The 15,124-nt window shown below is 38.6% G+C and overlaps 1 protein-coding gene across 1 annotated transcript in view; it reads right to left on the bottom strand.

Annotated features, from left to right (window-relative positions):
* The window catches only part of TBCD (tubulin folding cofactor D), a 118,643-nt gene extending 103,999 nt beyond the window's left edge, over nucleotides 1–14,644 (bottom strand). Inside the window, exons 1-7 of the mRNA XM_054393655.1 lie at nucleotides 14,452–14,644; nucleotides 11,266–11,316; nucleotides 10,976–11,073; nucleotides 10,175–10,276; nucleotides 9,458–9,604; nucleotides 8,625–8,680; nucleotides 5,254–5,386 (exon numbers count right to left, since the gene is read on the bottom strand). Of these exons, the coding sequence (XP_054249630.1) occupies nucleotides 5,254–5,386; nucleotides 8,625–8,680; nucleotides 9,458–9,604; nucleotides 10,175–10,276; nucleotides 10,976–11,073; nucleotides 11,266–11,316; nucleotides 14,452–14,644 (780 nt within the window). The remainder of the gene's footprint in view (nucleotides 1–5,253; nucleotides 5,387–8,624; nucleotides 8,681–9,457; nucleotides 9,605–10,174; nucleotides 10,277–10,975; nucleotides 11,074–11,265; nucleotides 11,317–14,451) is intronic.
* Nucleotides 14,645–15,124: the final 480 nt, after the last annotated feature.

Below are 15,124 nucleotides of genomic sequence, written 5' to 3'. Positions count from 1 at the left end.
TCAGCAAGTGATACTTGAGATATTTTTCTCTGTCACAAAAGTTTCACAGTCATTTCAAAAACATTTTTTTATAGAAGGAAGTAAGTAATAGCTAAACTGTTGAGAAGCTACTCTTTAGATATTCAAGACAGCAGGAAGACCAGTGCCTGGGTTTTTTTTTTCCTGTGTGTAGAAACATCATGAAAAGTTTTCATTACTTCTTCATGAGTCAAAGCATGCTAAAGTGTTCAGAAGCCAAAATTTCCCAAACTTTTGAGCTTAGTAGAGACGTTTTTCCGAGTAAATAAAGCAAGCACTTGAACCCTTGTTGACATTTGGTACTAAAAAAAAAAAAAAAAAAAGTGAAGAGTATCTTCTTCCAGTATATGCCACAGGTAGTGATGCAAATGATGCGTGTAAAGCAAAGTTACTGTCTCAGAAAAATTGTGCGCACCTAGAGCTTAGGAGGGTTATGCTAAAAAGAAAAGCACATAACACATGAACAGAAAACATTTAAACAAATATCGAAAAAAAGGGCAAATCAGCCTTACTGTATTCAACTTAAACTTCCTGCCTTGAAGGAAGAGAAACATCCAAGGTACATCATTTCAAAAAATCTGATACACACAAAATAATTAATAAGCTTGGTTTGCCACCTGCACAGACATTTTAATGTCAGCACCTAACAACACCAAAGGTGAGGAGCCTGCCTATTGGAGTATCCAGGTAATCAAAGTTACGCCACGGTCTCTTCACTTTAATGAGGACACACAGCATACATCAACTTACCCAACCTGTTGAACTGTTGAAAAGTATGTGACTCCCTCTCTTATAAATAATTAAGCCACCTACAAATTAGAGAAAATCAGTGGTGTGCAAGCAATGATGACTGTCAAGTCTGGTTTTGCTTTAGAAATAGCATGGTGCAAGGAAAACAAAGCCTAGTTTCTTAGTAATCACAGAAGAAACACACCACACCTTCCAGTTGTCTGCATAACCCACTTTAGCCCGACCTGCATGAGATATATCAATCAGGATCATCTCCAGGACATGTTCCCCAAGCTATACAAATCACCATTAAGGGTGCCCTGACTGTTTGGTAGTGAGTATATCTTCCTGTCGAGCAGGAGACGCAAGTCTGAATCTACCCTCTGGTTGTAACCAACCGAGTCAAGGATTGGAAGGATAATTCCAGCCTCTATGGGAAGAGAATTAAATGCTATCTTTCATTACTCTGGAGCACCCTCTAGTAGTCATACAACATCCAGGGCCAGGGAAAGCTATCAGCCATCCCTGCCTCCAGGCCAGATCTGAGGAGGTAAACAAGGGTGAGGGAGGACATGCTGTCAGAATAATAAGTTCATCTGAAAGTAAAGAATATTTAGTGCATTACCTGTGCAGCTAAAGATAAAATAGGTTAAAGCCCTTGTTCTTACTATGTCTTCAACACAAGAAGTAAGGAATACTTAAGGAATTCTGTAGGTCATGTATTTATCAGGGCACTGATCATCAACACAGTACTTAATGTGACAAACTTCAATATGGAGTCCAGTTAAATGGGTGGCAAAAGGTATTCAGATGTCACAAGATCTTATTCACCAGTTGAAAGCTAGCAGAATAGTTCCTCTCCATCTTAACAACGCTACCCAAAAACATACATTTAAATACTTGGAAAAAATGGAAAAAGCAAAAGATCAGCAGCTTGAGCGAACACTGTTGTGACAGGAAAATGAAACAGTCTAATGGTAACAGAACTTCTGAACCTTGAACTAACCACACTACTGCTGGTGAGAAGCAACAATCTCAGACAAGGTGACATCAGAATAGTTTCTGCTGTTCAGAAGGATAAGAAATACAGCACTATCAGAAAAGCATCAGTGCCCTTGGTATCTACAGATGTAAGAATTTTCTTCTCCCATCCCACTGCTTTTTGTCCACCTGTATCACCACACAACTAAGCCACAACACCTTTTTGAAAAAATAATGCCAAAAGACAATTCTAGCACAGCTAATTCTCTGAGAATGCCAGAAATAAAGAGACTTGGGAAACATTCTATTTGGAAATAGTCTATTTTTGTGCCTCTGGGTCTGAAAGAATAGACTTAGAGAGTTCTTTCTTCCCCGGAGCAAAATTTACATAAGCATGTACCTCTTGCTAAATAACTTTTGCATTAGAGACAGCTCAGGGAAATGCCCTGTTCTTAAGACTCTCGAGTTTCATCAGATCACTGTGCAGGGCGTTTTATTTTTTTTAATTATTACTCACACTTGTATACTGAATCACTTATAAAACAAATAAGGTTTAATAAGTTTCAATGCCCAAGGCTACCTCAACATGATGACATCTCTGTCACGCAAGAACTGGGAGTGCTACACCCTGCAGCAATAACTAAAAAGCTGTTTGATATAATGGCAGGTTTAAAAGCAAACCTCCAGACCAAGAGAATTTAAAATGCAGATTCTTGAAACAGGTTAGAAGTTTCCTTCAAGTAAACAAATCTTATATAAAAAAACCCCCAAAATTTAGCAATTTCTTATTAATCCAGCATTGATAATCCTTCAAATACACAAAGTATCTATGCACAAAAGCAAATTTAATTCAACACTTCAGTGTTAGTTTCAACAAAAGAGGGCAGTTTTGAAAACCAAATCTGACATACTGTAAGCAGATTCCTGCCAGTGCACACCTGTTGTGAAATGATCTATTACTGACAACAGGTGTAAAGAAAAAAAAGAAAAAAGCAGCAGTGGAATTAAAATATGTAATGCAAGCTGCATGTTCCAACAAGAACCATGAAACAGTAGTACTTGTTCCTCACATAATGCTGAGTTAGATTAAACAGTAGCATACCTAATCACCAAGACTTAAGGCCACAAGAGGCAGATCAAAGTGCAGCAACGTTGAACTACTCATTGCGTACCTAACTTGCAGTTTCAGTTCATTGAAATGCAAGAGTTTCAGCTCTTTCTAAAGCAGTTTTGCCCTGCCAATCTTGCTACAAGCTACTTCCTAAGTGCAGACCATAAGCAGATCATAACCTGACTGAAATTCACCCTGCTAGGGGCAGTCCTAAACTGATCTGATGAAGAGAGAAAGGACTTTTTAGCCCTGCTCTCGTGGGTTACATTCCCCAAACCTGCAACATTCCCAAAATCTGCCTTGCTGTACTGACCAGAAACTGAAAGATTCTGCTGGGTTTTTTTCTCCAGCTTGTTCAGACAGAAATGCTCAGACAAGTACAATTTGACCCTTAATTTGTTAAATTGCTGGAGGAATTTTCAAGCTTGTTGATGAGAGCTTCAGTTGTCCCTCACGAAGATGTGTTCTGCTTCACACACTCAGCAAGTTCTTATTCTGTTTCTGTACAGACTGTTACAATTTTGCATGTTTAAGAGAAAAGGCTTTCTTATTTTAAACATTGCCTTTATTTTCAGTCAGTATTTTTGGTTTAACAACACTACTGTTACAAAATCCTTAATATTAAATTCTAGACATAAGTACTTCTAACTTCATTTCAGCATGTCTGTGTACACAGATACCTGCACACATTATTCTGAAAACCTTTTTTCCCCCCAAATGATAGAATTCATGCTTATATTGTTGGTCATGAAATAAAAAAATTGAAGACTGAAGAAAAGTCTTTAAAAATTCAGACTCGTCATAGCAGCTGGAACAGGAGCTATGAGCTGTAGGATACAAATAAAACTGGTCTGATAAATCATTTCTTCTGTGCCAGAGAGGAAGAAGAAATCACATAAATGCAAGGTGGCAGGTCTCTGCTTCCAGGTATATTGTATCACATTCTAGTTTCGATTCTACTTGTTAAGTATTCACCTGTTTCGCTTAGTATGCACTAATGAACAGGTGGATAGAGCCAAAGCCAAACTCAAAGGAATTATGACAAAACACTAATGTATTATACATCCTGCAGGTCTCATCATGTACCTAGAATGGCAAACAGTCAGTCTCCCTTTCCAGATCTGACAATAAAATGATGAAACATCATTCTGTCTTTTGAAACATACTGCAATGCATACAAATACTGCTTCCTCCTGCTTAAGCAGCAAGACCTAAGCTATTCTAAATATAGATCATTTCTTGTATCTTCTGATTTGGAAGAGCTGCTACAGGAAGAAAAAAATCCAACCAACCAAACAAAACAAAACACCCCCCCAAACCACACACCACACACTTGTTCCAGAACTTTGCTTTGACTTTGGTAACACTGCATCTAAGTCCTCACAGCTATTACTTGAAAAGAACTGCAAATTTATGCAAATTATAGAAACTGTACAAACAGCTGCAAACTCTTCAACCTGAGCAAAGGCTGTACAAGAGCCTGTCATCTGACTCTGCCTGCACTACCTCAGCTTTGGTCAACAAAAGCAGGAAGGAACCCACACAACCACCCACACAAACTCCCCCATTCCACCCAAATATATTTGGACACCAACACTGGAACAGACATTACAACTGTCGTTCAAGTATTTCAAAATGCACCTAAACACTTCTAAGATTATGGAACTAAAAGAAAGCTTTTATACAAAGATATTATTAGAACCTGTAAGAGGAGTGCTATCATACAGCAGTGGCTCAGGCATTACAGATGTGTTCCTATGCATAGCATAGAAAATTTTAAATACTAAGAGTTCAGCTAAGTCATGAATTATTGTTGTTTCACAAGGAAAGGAGCATTTAACAAAAAACTTCAAGTTAGCAAGCTATACCACAGTGCTTGCATTCAGACTACTGAAAGACACTGTCTTACAAGTTTCATATGTCTTACTAAATGCATTGAGAAAAATATTTCAGTTGAAGAATGGATACAACATTCAAGAATTATCTGCATTCAGTTAACAGTTCTAGAAGGCAAGGAGAGACCACAATTGTTATCAGAAACCCCAACTCTTCATTTTGTAAATTTCTAATTTGTTAATTTATTTCAAAGATTTTGGTCAAAGGAAAAAAAAAAGAAAAAAAAGAAAAAGAAAAGCAGAAAACAAACCCAAACTAAATTACAAAATCACTACTGATACACAATTAGATATTTAAAATCATGGGTATCCATACTGGAAACCTCACTTTTGTTTGGCAATGACAAGAGCATTTACAGAGACATACATACATGGGGAGTCACCTCTTCACAACTGTTGTGGGGTAAATTCTAGTTGTGCATTACCTTATCCATTTTCAATAGGCAAGAACCTCTCTACAATGGCAGTACCATAAGATCATAAATGCAATAATTTATCTTTTAGAAGAACTGTATTTACCAGGGCCTGGAGCATGCCATTGATAACCACTGTCCCCTCCATGCTCTGGAAGGAGGATTTGGATAACATGGAAAGAGTCCAGTCCAGGAAGTCTGCCATTCTTTTCTGCCTGACATCATGGCGGACAATAAATCTGTCAGAAAAAAAAAACCAAAAAAAAAACAACACAAAACACTGCAGTTACCAACTTCATGACTCAAAGAAAAATAGTTTCTCCTGCTATCCAAACTGGTTGTAGTTTCTAAGAACAACTATCCAATGAGTATTTTCCAAAATCACTTGAGGGTGGGAACACACCAAACCATCAGTGTTTCTGTCTGCCCTTCTGTTTCTGAGCAAGCCTCTGACCCAGAATTTCACTTTCTCTTCAGACCAACCTATAAACTTGGATTCTAGAGATTTCTTATCTCAATTATAAAGCAAGATACTTTCCTAAGGTCTAAAACAAAAATTATTTCCATTAGAATGACTCAAAAGCTGAAATAAATAGGAGGATTCTCCACCATTCTCACCAAGAACAGCTATTCTGCTAATCTGAAAACTGGTGCAAATCAAGAATTGCTTCATACTTCACTGCTATCAGCCAGGCCCATAAAGAGTTTCATAACACAGCAGAGAGGACAAAGCCTTCTTTTGCACAATGAGTGCTGGTAAGGAAACTAACCTGCAAAGTAGATGAACTGGTTCCTAGACCCCCTCTCAGCCTAAGGGAGTTGAAATCTTAATTTCTCTGAGAACTGCCCTAACCTCAGAATAGAAGCAAGACAAAGATGAGCCTCATCTCCTCCTACTGCAACCAAGTCACTGAGCAGACAGAAAAAAGAATTCACGAAACAAACTCCAGCTCCTTTGCCCTATGAAAAGTAATTTACTTTGGGAAACAGGAAGTCTTGGATCCCAATGTTTCTAAACTTCACTTGAAACTCAGAAACATCTTAGAACAGGAACCAGCACCTAGACTTCCTCCCATAGGAGTTTCCTGCTCAGCATGTTAGAGAGTTAGAGACCTGTATCCTATCTCTGTCTATTCTAGAACTTTTGTTTTCATGCCTACCTAGCAGTCCAACCTAAATAAGATGGATCTCATCTCAACAAAACTAGGCCCACTCATTAAAGAACTGTTTCAGGATGTAAAAGCAGTGAATTCAAGTGCACCAAACCCAAAAGGTCCTGGTGAAGTGGTTTAATCATTAAGCTATTTTGCAAATGGTGTTTTCATGATAAACGGAATAATTATAAATACACTAAATACCAATTGTGCTCCCATTACAGCCTTACATACCTTGATGCAGCTGGGACCAGAACCAGCTTAACCTATTCTATCACATTATTTGTTATGAATACATACTTTTAATAAAAAACTAACGCAGCCAATAAAATGGAGGTGAGGGGAAGAGAGGACAATTGCTAATAACATGCCTGCACAGTACCCTGTGTTAGGATGCAAGGCACTTATGAAATCCCCCTGAAATCTAGGGCTGAGCACTGCATGAACACAAAGTTGTGCTGAATGCAATGCTGTAGTCAGTGACATTACCACACACGTTTCCATTAGCAATTTAGTTCTAGACACCCCGGAGAGCAAGAGAAGTGCAAATTCATTTAATAAAATGTGATGAAAGAATCTTTTAAAACTACTGCTATCCTTACTTGAGAAGGTTTCCATACTGAAGGTACCTTGAAGAGTCTGTCTCAGCCACCTATGGGTGGTTGATTTAGGTATATTTCTGGGATTTTAGGAAGTGAAGATGATAAAAGGCGCACATGAATGCTCAAGACTAATTCACTCAATGTCACACTTTCACCTCAATTCCTCTGCTTCCATCAGCTTGTGACAAAGCAGATTACCATGGCAGATACATAAAAATTCCAATTAGCACTTCCCAAACAGCTGCATAAACTAATTGGGATAAGGAGACAAACCTATGTTCTGTCACATGGAAATAGGTGTGTATAGACAAGATTATTTATTAAAGGCTAGTCAAATGATTCACGCATTCACTTCATTTTTCCCTGAACTATTTCAGAATAAATCGGAAATGTACAGGACAACACAGAACTCTGATTCTAGTCTCAGCTCCTTCATGTATTTTCTGCATGATGCTGTCAGTTCCAAAATAAAAAAAAGGGTTTGTTTTGTCATCACATTCAAACCTGTAGCATTATGCTCACTAAATACACATTTCTAAAGCACTGACTCCTGTGACTGAAGTTCAGAATCAATTTAAAGTAAGTATATGGAGAGTTGTTTCCTAGAAAGTTCAGATGCCCTTCAATAAATGTTTTGTTTAATGATTATTTGGATAAAATTAATCCCACGAGTTTAGTGCCTCTTAATCCAGAGAAAAACGTTAACACAGATTAAATTACTGTTCAGGAGCCATTCACATCCATTACCATTTCATCTTGTTCCCTAGAAGCTCTGCTCCTACAGCTAAACTGACAAACCTGTGTCGGCAGAGCCCTCTAGTGTAGACAGAGCATATGTGAGTGTGAAGATGCTGGGGTTTGCTTTAGAAAAAAAAAAAGAAAGGGAAACCAAATAAACTAAACTGACCAAAGCCCTCTTCTGTTAGAACATATTGGATACATGTGAACGAGCACAGTTTATGATCTTTGTAATTTAGTTTCATACACATCACAAATAAAAAGAATCTCCACTAATGCTCTGGGACAGGAGAGAGAGAGAGAAGTTTATTACTCCAAACTTACAAACAATCCTAGCATCAGTATTACTGAAATGATGCCAAAAATGTCAGAACTGCATCTCTGTCACAAACTATTTTGTACCTGAACACTAACAGGTAAAACAACGGGGTTTTAAAAGCTCCATTATCTGTCTCATTTGATGAATTATTTGACAACAACAAGCCTAAGAAAATCGAAGTGCTGTTTCCTGGGTGAGAGAATGAATACAGTGACAAGAGGGATTTTACAATAAATTCTAGAAATATTATTTCCTTTTAAATAACTTCAGTTCTACTAGAAACTATCAAGTCAGTACTACAAGTATCAATTCTCTGTTTACCAGGAAACACATTACAAATCAGAAGCAACAGAATATAAATGTATCTTTCTGAAACCCTGTAGCACAAACCAGTTCCTAGAAGGCAATTTGAATAGTATCCTGTCAACAGTGAAGATCTGTATCACTTGTGATAGATACCTGTTCCTCTAGTAAGCAGAAGAAAACAAAATATTTTCAATAATAAATACACTACTGCATCTGATTCAATCAAGTTTAACATCCCACATACAGCTGGCAACTTCCAGTCCTCCCATTGCTGTCATTAGTAGTAAGTCAGAGTGAAAAATGGTAGGAAAAATAAGAGCTTTTTTCCTTCCTGCCAAGAAGCACAAAAGAGACTTACTTGGAAACCAGTACAGCAGCTGCATCTCGTGCCTTATCACTGACAACCAGGTAACACTAAAGGTAAAAGAAAACTAGCTGTAAAATAATTCAAGAATTCATGGTGATTTAATAACAACTATGTAACAACTTTGGGTACAAACAAAGGACTCAAAATTTATGATTATGAACTGTATTATGATTATATATATTATGCAGTTATAAGAACAAACTGAACTTAAGATGATAAAAAATTAAATTTCCCATGTATCTCAGACAAAAATCACCTTTCTAGTGCCTTTCAAAGCAACTTTACTTCTATAGAAACATTAACTTAAGTCATATTTGTGCTACTACCTACCTACAAGTGACAAGCTGAAAGTGCAAAAAGCATAAGCTGTTCAGGTGTTCTGCTGCTTTATCTGAAAGGGATGAGGAGTTAGCCACTTTGGCTCATGCCTAGTGAAACTTCATTGAAATTCTTCATGCACTTACAGCTTCCAATCTTACTCACCCTGCTCTAATGCTGATTTCCTATAGAAATCAAATTCGACTTTCAGAAAAAGCTTGCCAGTATTTTCAAACACTAAAAGCTGTTTGCATAATCCAAGGCATGCACTCATATCAGAAGACAGTTTATTAGTTCAGGGAAAAACAAGTAACAGCCTCATCTGACACTAAAGCAGCAAAGCACATGTGGAAGATTCCAAATCTATAGGGAAATTCTTTACAGATCCCATACAAAAAATATGACCTTCAATAATATTCTAAAAGATAATGGATTACATATTGACAGATTAAAGCCTAAGAAGAACAGCACAGGTTTGACAGTATTACAAGGTGCATTACACTCACTTTTGCTATATTCAGGATGCGATCCATTGTTGGCACACGAGTCTGCCCTTCCTCTGTACCAACATTCCCATCAAAACGGGCCAGATCAAAAGGAATGAGGCAGATTATGGAGAGCCATAATAAAAGCATGTAACGAGTTTCCCAAGTCTGGAAAAGAAGAGTAAAATAAAACATGCACTCCAATTCTTGGAACATATTCCAACAAAGTGCCTGGAACACAAAGTAATCCACCACCTTCAAGGAACTTCCAAAGGAAGATGAAGAAAACTCCAAACCAGAATGGTCTAAACCACCAAAGCAGACAGACCTACAAGCGATTCCAAAGAAGAAATATGTAATAAAATTAATAGACCCTCACTTCTGAATCTGAAATCTAGAAAAGACCACTTCTTGTCAAAGGAAAACTGCATGTTGCCATTTTCATTTTCCTTTCCTCAGCCCATTTGTGCCTCCAGTCACAAACACAAAAGAAATACATTTTCTTCCCTATTTTTATGTACTGCTTTCATGGGTGTACTGAAACAACTTGAGGTGTGTTTTGAGAGACAGACAGGCAAGAAGGAACTTTTGAATCTGAACAACTGCAACAGCAGCAAAGCGATCAGAACTGATAATGTTTATTAATTTTTTTTCAATTTTTTTTTTCCTTTTTCTTACACCGTTCTAATTTTTTTCTGCTGGAGACAACAAAGTTAAATAAGTACAGCAAGATCTCACCTCAGAGTCTTTTGGATTCTGGTCTGCAAGCATATCCAAAACAGGCTGTAGATCACTCACTTCATGAGGAAACAGTGGGAGGAAACGTTTGTACCCTCTCACCTGTAACAGAAAATTCCAACATTTAGTAAGGCACCTGGCATCATCAGGTACTGAGGGAGAAGACCCTTTGAGGAACAACTTCTGTATGATTCTCCTGTAGTAAAACCAGTAAGGATATGAATTATGGTCTTAAATACCTTGAAATTTTTGCATTATTACAAACTTAAGAATTAACCGAATGATGATCTTTTTAACTTTAAAAACGAGGACCTCTGAAGACTGTCTACTCCAGCTAAAGCACTGTCAACCATAGCAGGCTGCCCAGGACCATATCCAGGGAGGCATTCAGTATCTCCAGGGATGGGGATTCCATAACCTCTCTGACCAATCTATTCCAGTGTTCCACCCTCACAGTAAAAAAAAAAAAAAAAAAAATTCTTATGCTCAGATGGAAATTTCATAATTTACCTAACTCTTCATCATACTTATGTTGTTTAAATCACTCAGATCTCAATGTCTGGAATTTTTTTTTGCATTCAGACCTTGATAATTACTAGTCTGGGTCATAACATAAGCCATTGTGAAAACGAGAAAAAAGGGAACCTATCTTTCACAGTACAGTTTTAAATATTACATTGCCAATTATTGACTTATTTTACTATTTTTGAAACTGAAATTGTTTCAAGATATTTAACAACAAAGAAAATATCGGCAATTTACACATTTTAATTACAGAATGTTAAATTTGTGGGGTTTTACCTTTGTAATGATGTAAAGAAATTTAAAAGCCAGGTGGACTAGCTGGGGAGGAGATCCCTTGTCCCGTGCTATATCCAACAATGAATTCATCATCCACTCTAATGAAAGGAGAGGAAAAACAGTGAGATCATACGCAGCTGAATCTACAGTTTCTCATACTTCTAGTAAGAAAAGGAGATACTCCTCAGTAATATCAAGCACAGCAATCTTGTCATGCAAATATAGACCTTATAGTTTAACAGATTTTCAGGTCTATACAGACACAAATTATTTCAAGATGACATTCCTACCTAAGTGGCGATCCAACAAGTGAGGTTGCTCCTGGTACTTGTCCATAATACCTGGAAAGGAAAAAGAGATCTATGACAACCTATTCAAATTAAAGGCTCTTACATGAATTGTGAGATACATCCCAACTCTTTGGCTTAAGATTTCAGTATTCTTGAGCTAAATGTTGCCCCCACCTGTGAGCAAGGTCAAAAAGTAAGAAAGCTACAGGTAAGTAACTGTAAAAAACACAATCTGTCCACTTCTGTGGTGCAATTTTTTTATCTACACTGAATCATAAACTCCCTTCCAGGAGTCTCTCAAATCATTGTGGACAAACCCCACAGCTAGTTGAAATAAGCAGTTGCTGTCCTTCACTGCAGGGCTCTTTGTGGCTCTCCCTTCCTAAGCACAACTTACCAGCACACTGCTCCTGAGGGAGCTCTGCAAACAGACGACAACATTAAACCAGGGCAGATTGCAGCCGTTCCAGGTGTCCCAGCTTTACCTTGCACTCCTACCCACACAGCAATCAGAATACTGTTTTACACCTGTCTGCCTTGCTCTTCACATCATCTTCATTAACATACTGATCCCACTTAGTTTTGCACACTCTACTTGTTAGCATGTCAAATTACTGATTGTCTTCAAAAACACGAGCACAAAGATATCTCTGCATCAAGAAGTCTCCCCAAGCATGACACTTTTCCAGCTCTGATTCTAGCACAGCCAAGGGGAAATCCTCCCTGGACACATGGGATTTCACCACAAAGCTATCTGCCATCTCATGCCTGGAAATGCTCAAAGGTATAATTCCACCAGTGAGGATCTGTACTGAAACAGGGTACAGGCATTGCAAAACCCTTATCTTTTTCTTTTGAGCTACCTGACTACAATAGGGAATAAAAAAAAAACAACATAACAGTACTGTGCAAGTGAAGGTGCTCTGCACAATACTCAGAAATAGGTTTTGTTTTGAAATACAACACAGGAAATTATTCAGCAAAGAACAAACAATCTTTGACAAACTTTCAGTTGGACAAATACAGCTGTAGCTGTTGCTATCTGTGCTCCTCAAAACTTTTCACATTATCTTGCTGCCAGTAATATGTTGTTACCTTTCTTTTGGGAACTGACTTGAAAAAAGACAAATGGAAATTGAATATTGAAATGAAGCTAAGAACAATTTGCCAATTTAGAGAAACAAAAGCACTTCAGTTTAAACCTGGAATCAATGAAAAGCTGCTACAGAAATGAGAGTTGGACTTCAGAAGAAATCATCAAGTGATGAAGCTTTATGATGGAGATTACCTGGGTCATTTTCAGATGTTTGGTCACAAAATAGGTTTCAATTAGAAAATTAAAATACTTTCATAACTCCTCTTTTTCCTGCACTTGTTTCTCTCTCAAACAATTTTGCTCTCTCCTTTTTCTCCACTTGTCACATCAACACTTAGATTTACTAGAGCTCCACTTCAGCAGTGCTGCAGTTGACCAGTGGATGACTCTGCACAACCACTTTCAAAACATCAGCCACTCTAACAATATCTTTTCAGTAACCTGAGCAATTCCACTGGGATACCATAGAGCTGCCTCCTATCAAGATGGATGCCTGAGCTCCTAATCATCACTACCTTCCCACTATGATTAATGATAATTTAAACTAGTACAAACAATACAACTAGTGAGTACAAGAAATTCCACCAATACTCAGAGAAATAGCTCTCAAGCAGAAGTGGAATTTAACAGAAAATTCCTTACCTTGCCCAACTGTTTTCCCAGATCAGTCTGGCAAGCTAAAATAAAATCCTAATGCTAAATGCTAAAGAGAATGAACTGGAAAAAAAAAATAAGTTCTTCAAATGTGATAATTTCAAAAAAAAGGTCTTCCTTCATTTTCCTACAAAATTATGGTTGCACACTAAGTTATCTTCCACACTTCTGTTTCACACAAAAACATGCATCATGTTTCTGTGAAGGTTTTGGAGACATCACTTGGAAACCACTGTACCTGATAATTAAGTTTCACCATTATGTCCTACACATTTAGCCTGTTATCAATTTTGGGCCATTTTGCCCAAGAAAGATCAAATGATACCTTATGACATAAATATTATAACCAAATATTGAACAACACATATACAGTGCCTATCAGTTTAAAAAATGTTATTATTGTATTTACTGGGCAACGTTATGCATGCAGTTCATGAATACAGTTTAAACACACAGGCAGCACCTAACATATGAAAGATAGAAGCACCAAGGTGATCAGCTGAAGTAGATGATGGCCTTCCAGACAAACTGTTTCAGAGGTGGCTTTTCTATCCCAAAGTTCACTATTTCACCTGATATTGAATGGTCAACACAAATACAAATTGCTTTCCCAACAGTTTGATGTTAATTAATCTTCTCATATGGAACAGTTAAGTCAATCAAGTATAATACTACTGAGTTACTTCTGCAGGGCCAAATTTCTGAATCTAGAGTTTTCTAGTTTATTGTTTGCCTATCCAGTTTCTTTTTGTCAAAACCACAGCCAGTGCCATCAATATTGTGACTGTAAATTTTTGCAATTTCAGTATTTTTACAGAAGTACTTGCAAAACACCAGACCACTCCACTGAATTTGCAAGCACCTGAAATTTAGGATTAACTTTTGCAAATCACCTGGTCAGAATCCTGAAGCCAATGCACAAATGTGGATTATAACAGGCTAATTATCTACAGCACTGACACGTGCACCTAATTATATCACTCCTATGTTCAGCTGCAAACTAGAAACAGAATAGCTTTCATTATGTGGCTTGAAAGCTCAGTTAGAAAGTCAGATCCAAGTTGTCTCCACTCAGAAAAATATTACCTCTATGGATGCACTTTTAACAGTTACCTAGCCACAAAAATACTTTATTTGGCAGATATACAAACTAAATGAAATTATTGCCTGCACCTGAACAGGAAACTGGAGACTAAACATGGATCAGAATTCAGATTTCTTAAATCTGACCTAGGTTTTTACTTACAGTGGTTAAATACCATGTAATGATGCAATGACACATCTAAAAAACAACATGAGTAAAGAACTAAATCTTGGCTACCTGTTGATAAAGTTCTAGCATTATTACTCATCCAAAATTAGTGGCTTAGCCCTTTTTTGGCAATAAGTTCCTTTAAAGAATATAAGAACATGCTCCCTGTGGATAATACACTTACCTATGAATTTTTCCACAGTCATTTCTCGAGTCACCAGATGCCCAAAGGCTCCTTTCAGATTACCAATGAGCTCCTTGACTTCCTGACTCTCTGTGAAACTCTCCAGGATGTTTCTCGTGGTGGTGATACCCGACTCCTGATTCTTTTCTTCATCCAGCTCTGCCACCTCTCCATCCATCTCGCCCAAAGCCATGTCCGAGGCCGGGCCTCAGGACTTCCTGCAACAGCCGGGCAGAGTAACAGCCAGTCAGTGACACCCTCCCTCGCACTGGCAACGTGGAGCTCAGCCGACCCCTCCCCAGCGCCGCTCGTCCCTCCGGCGACGCCACCGCCCCTCACACACGGCCCGGCCCGACTCCACCCGCCACCATGCGGCCCACCGCGCCCCTCCCCAGCAGGAGCAGAGGAGTAGAGGCCCAGCCCAGCTCTACTCTTCCTCTCCACCTGTCCCACACAGCCGGTGGCTCTAGGAGGGTGGCGGAGGCACCGGCGACAGCACTAGGGACGACGAGCGACCCCCACAGCCCTCACTCCCGCCGCGAGCCGGAGCTCCCGCGCGTATTACCCTGGCAACAGCCGCGCCCCTCCCCAACGCCTGCCCCGCGTGCGGCCGGGCACGCCCTCCCTGCTACGGGGCGCCGCGCGGGACCAAACGATGAGGAGACCGTAGCTC

Source organism: Indicator indicator, chromosome 29, assembly GCF_027791375.1.
Source record: "Indicator indicator isolate 239-I01 chromosome 29, UM_Iind_1.1, whole genome shotgun sequence".
In the NCBI taxonomy this organism is placed as follows: Eukaryota; Metazoa; Chordata; class Aves; order Piciformes; family Indicatoridae; genus Indicator; species Indicator indicator.
The sequence above is the reverse complement of the archived record's forward strand: the minus strand, read 5'-3'. Positions and strand labels throughout refer to the sequence as shown.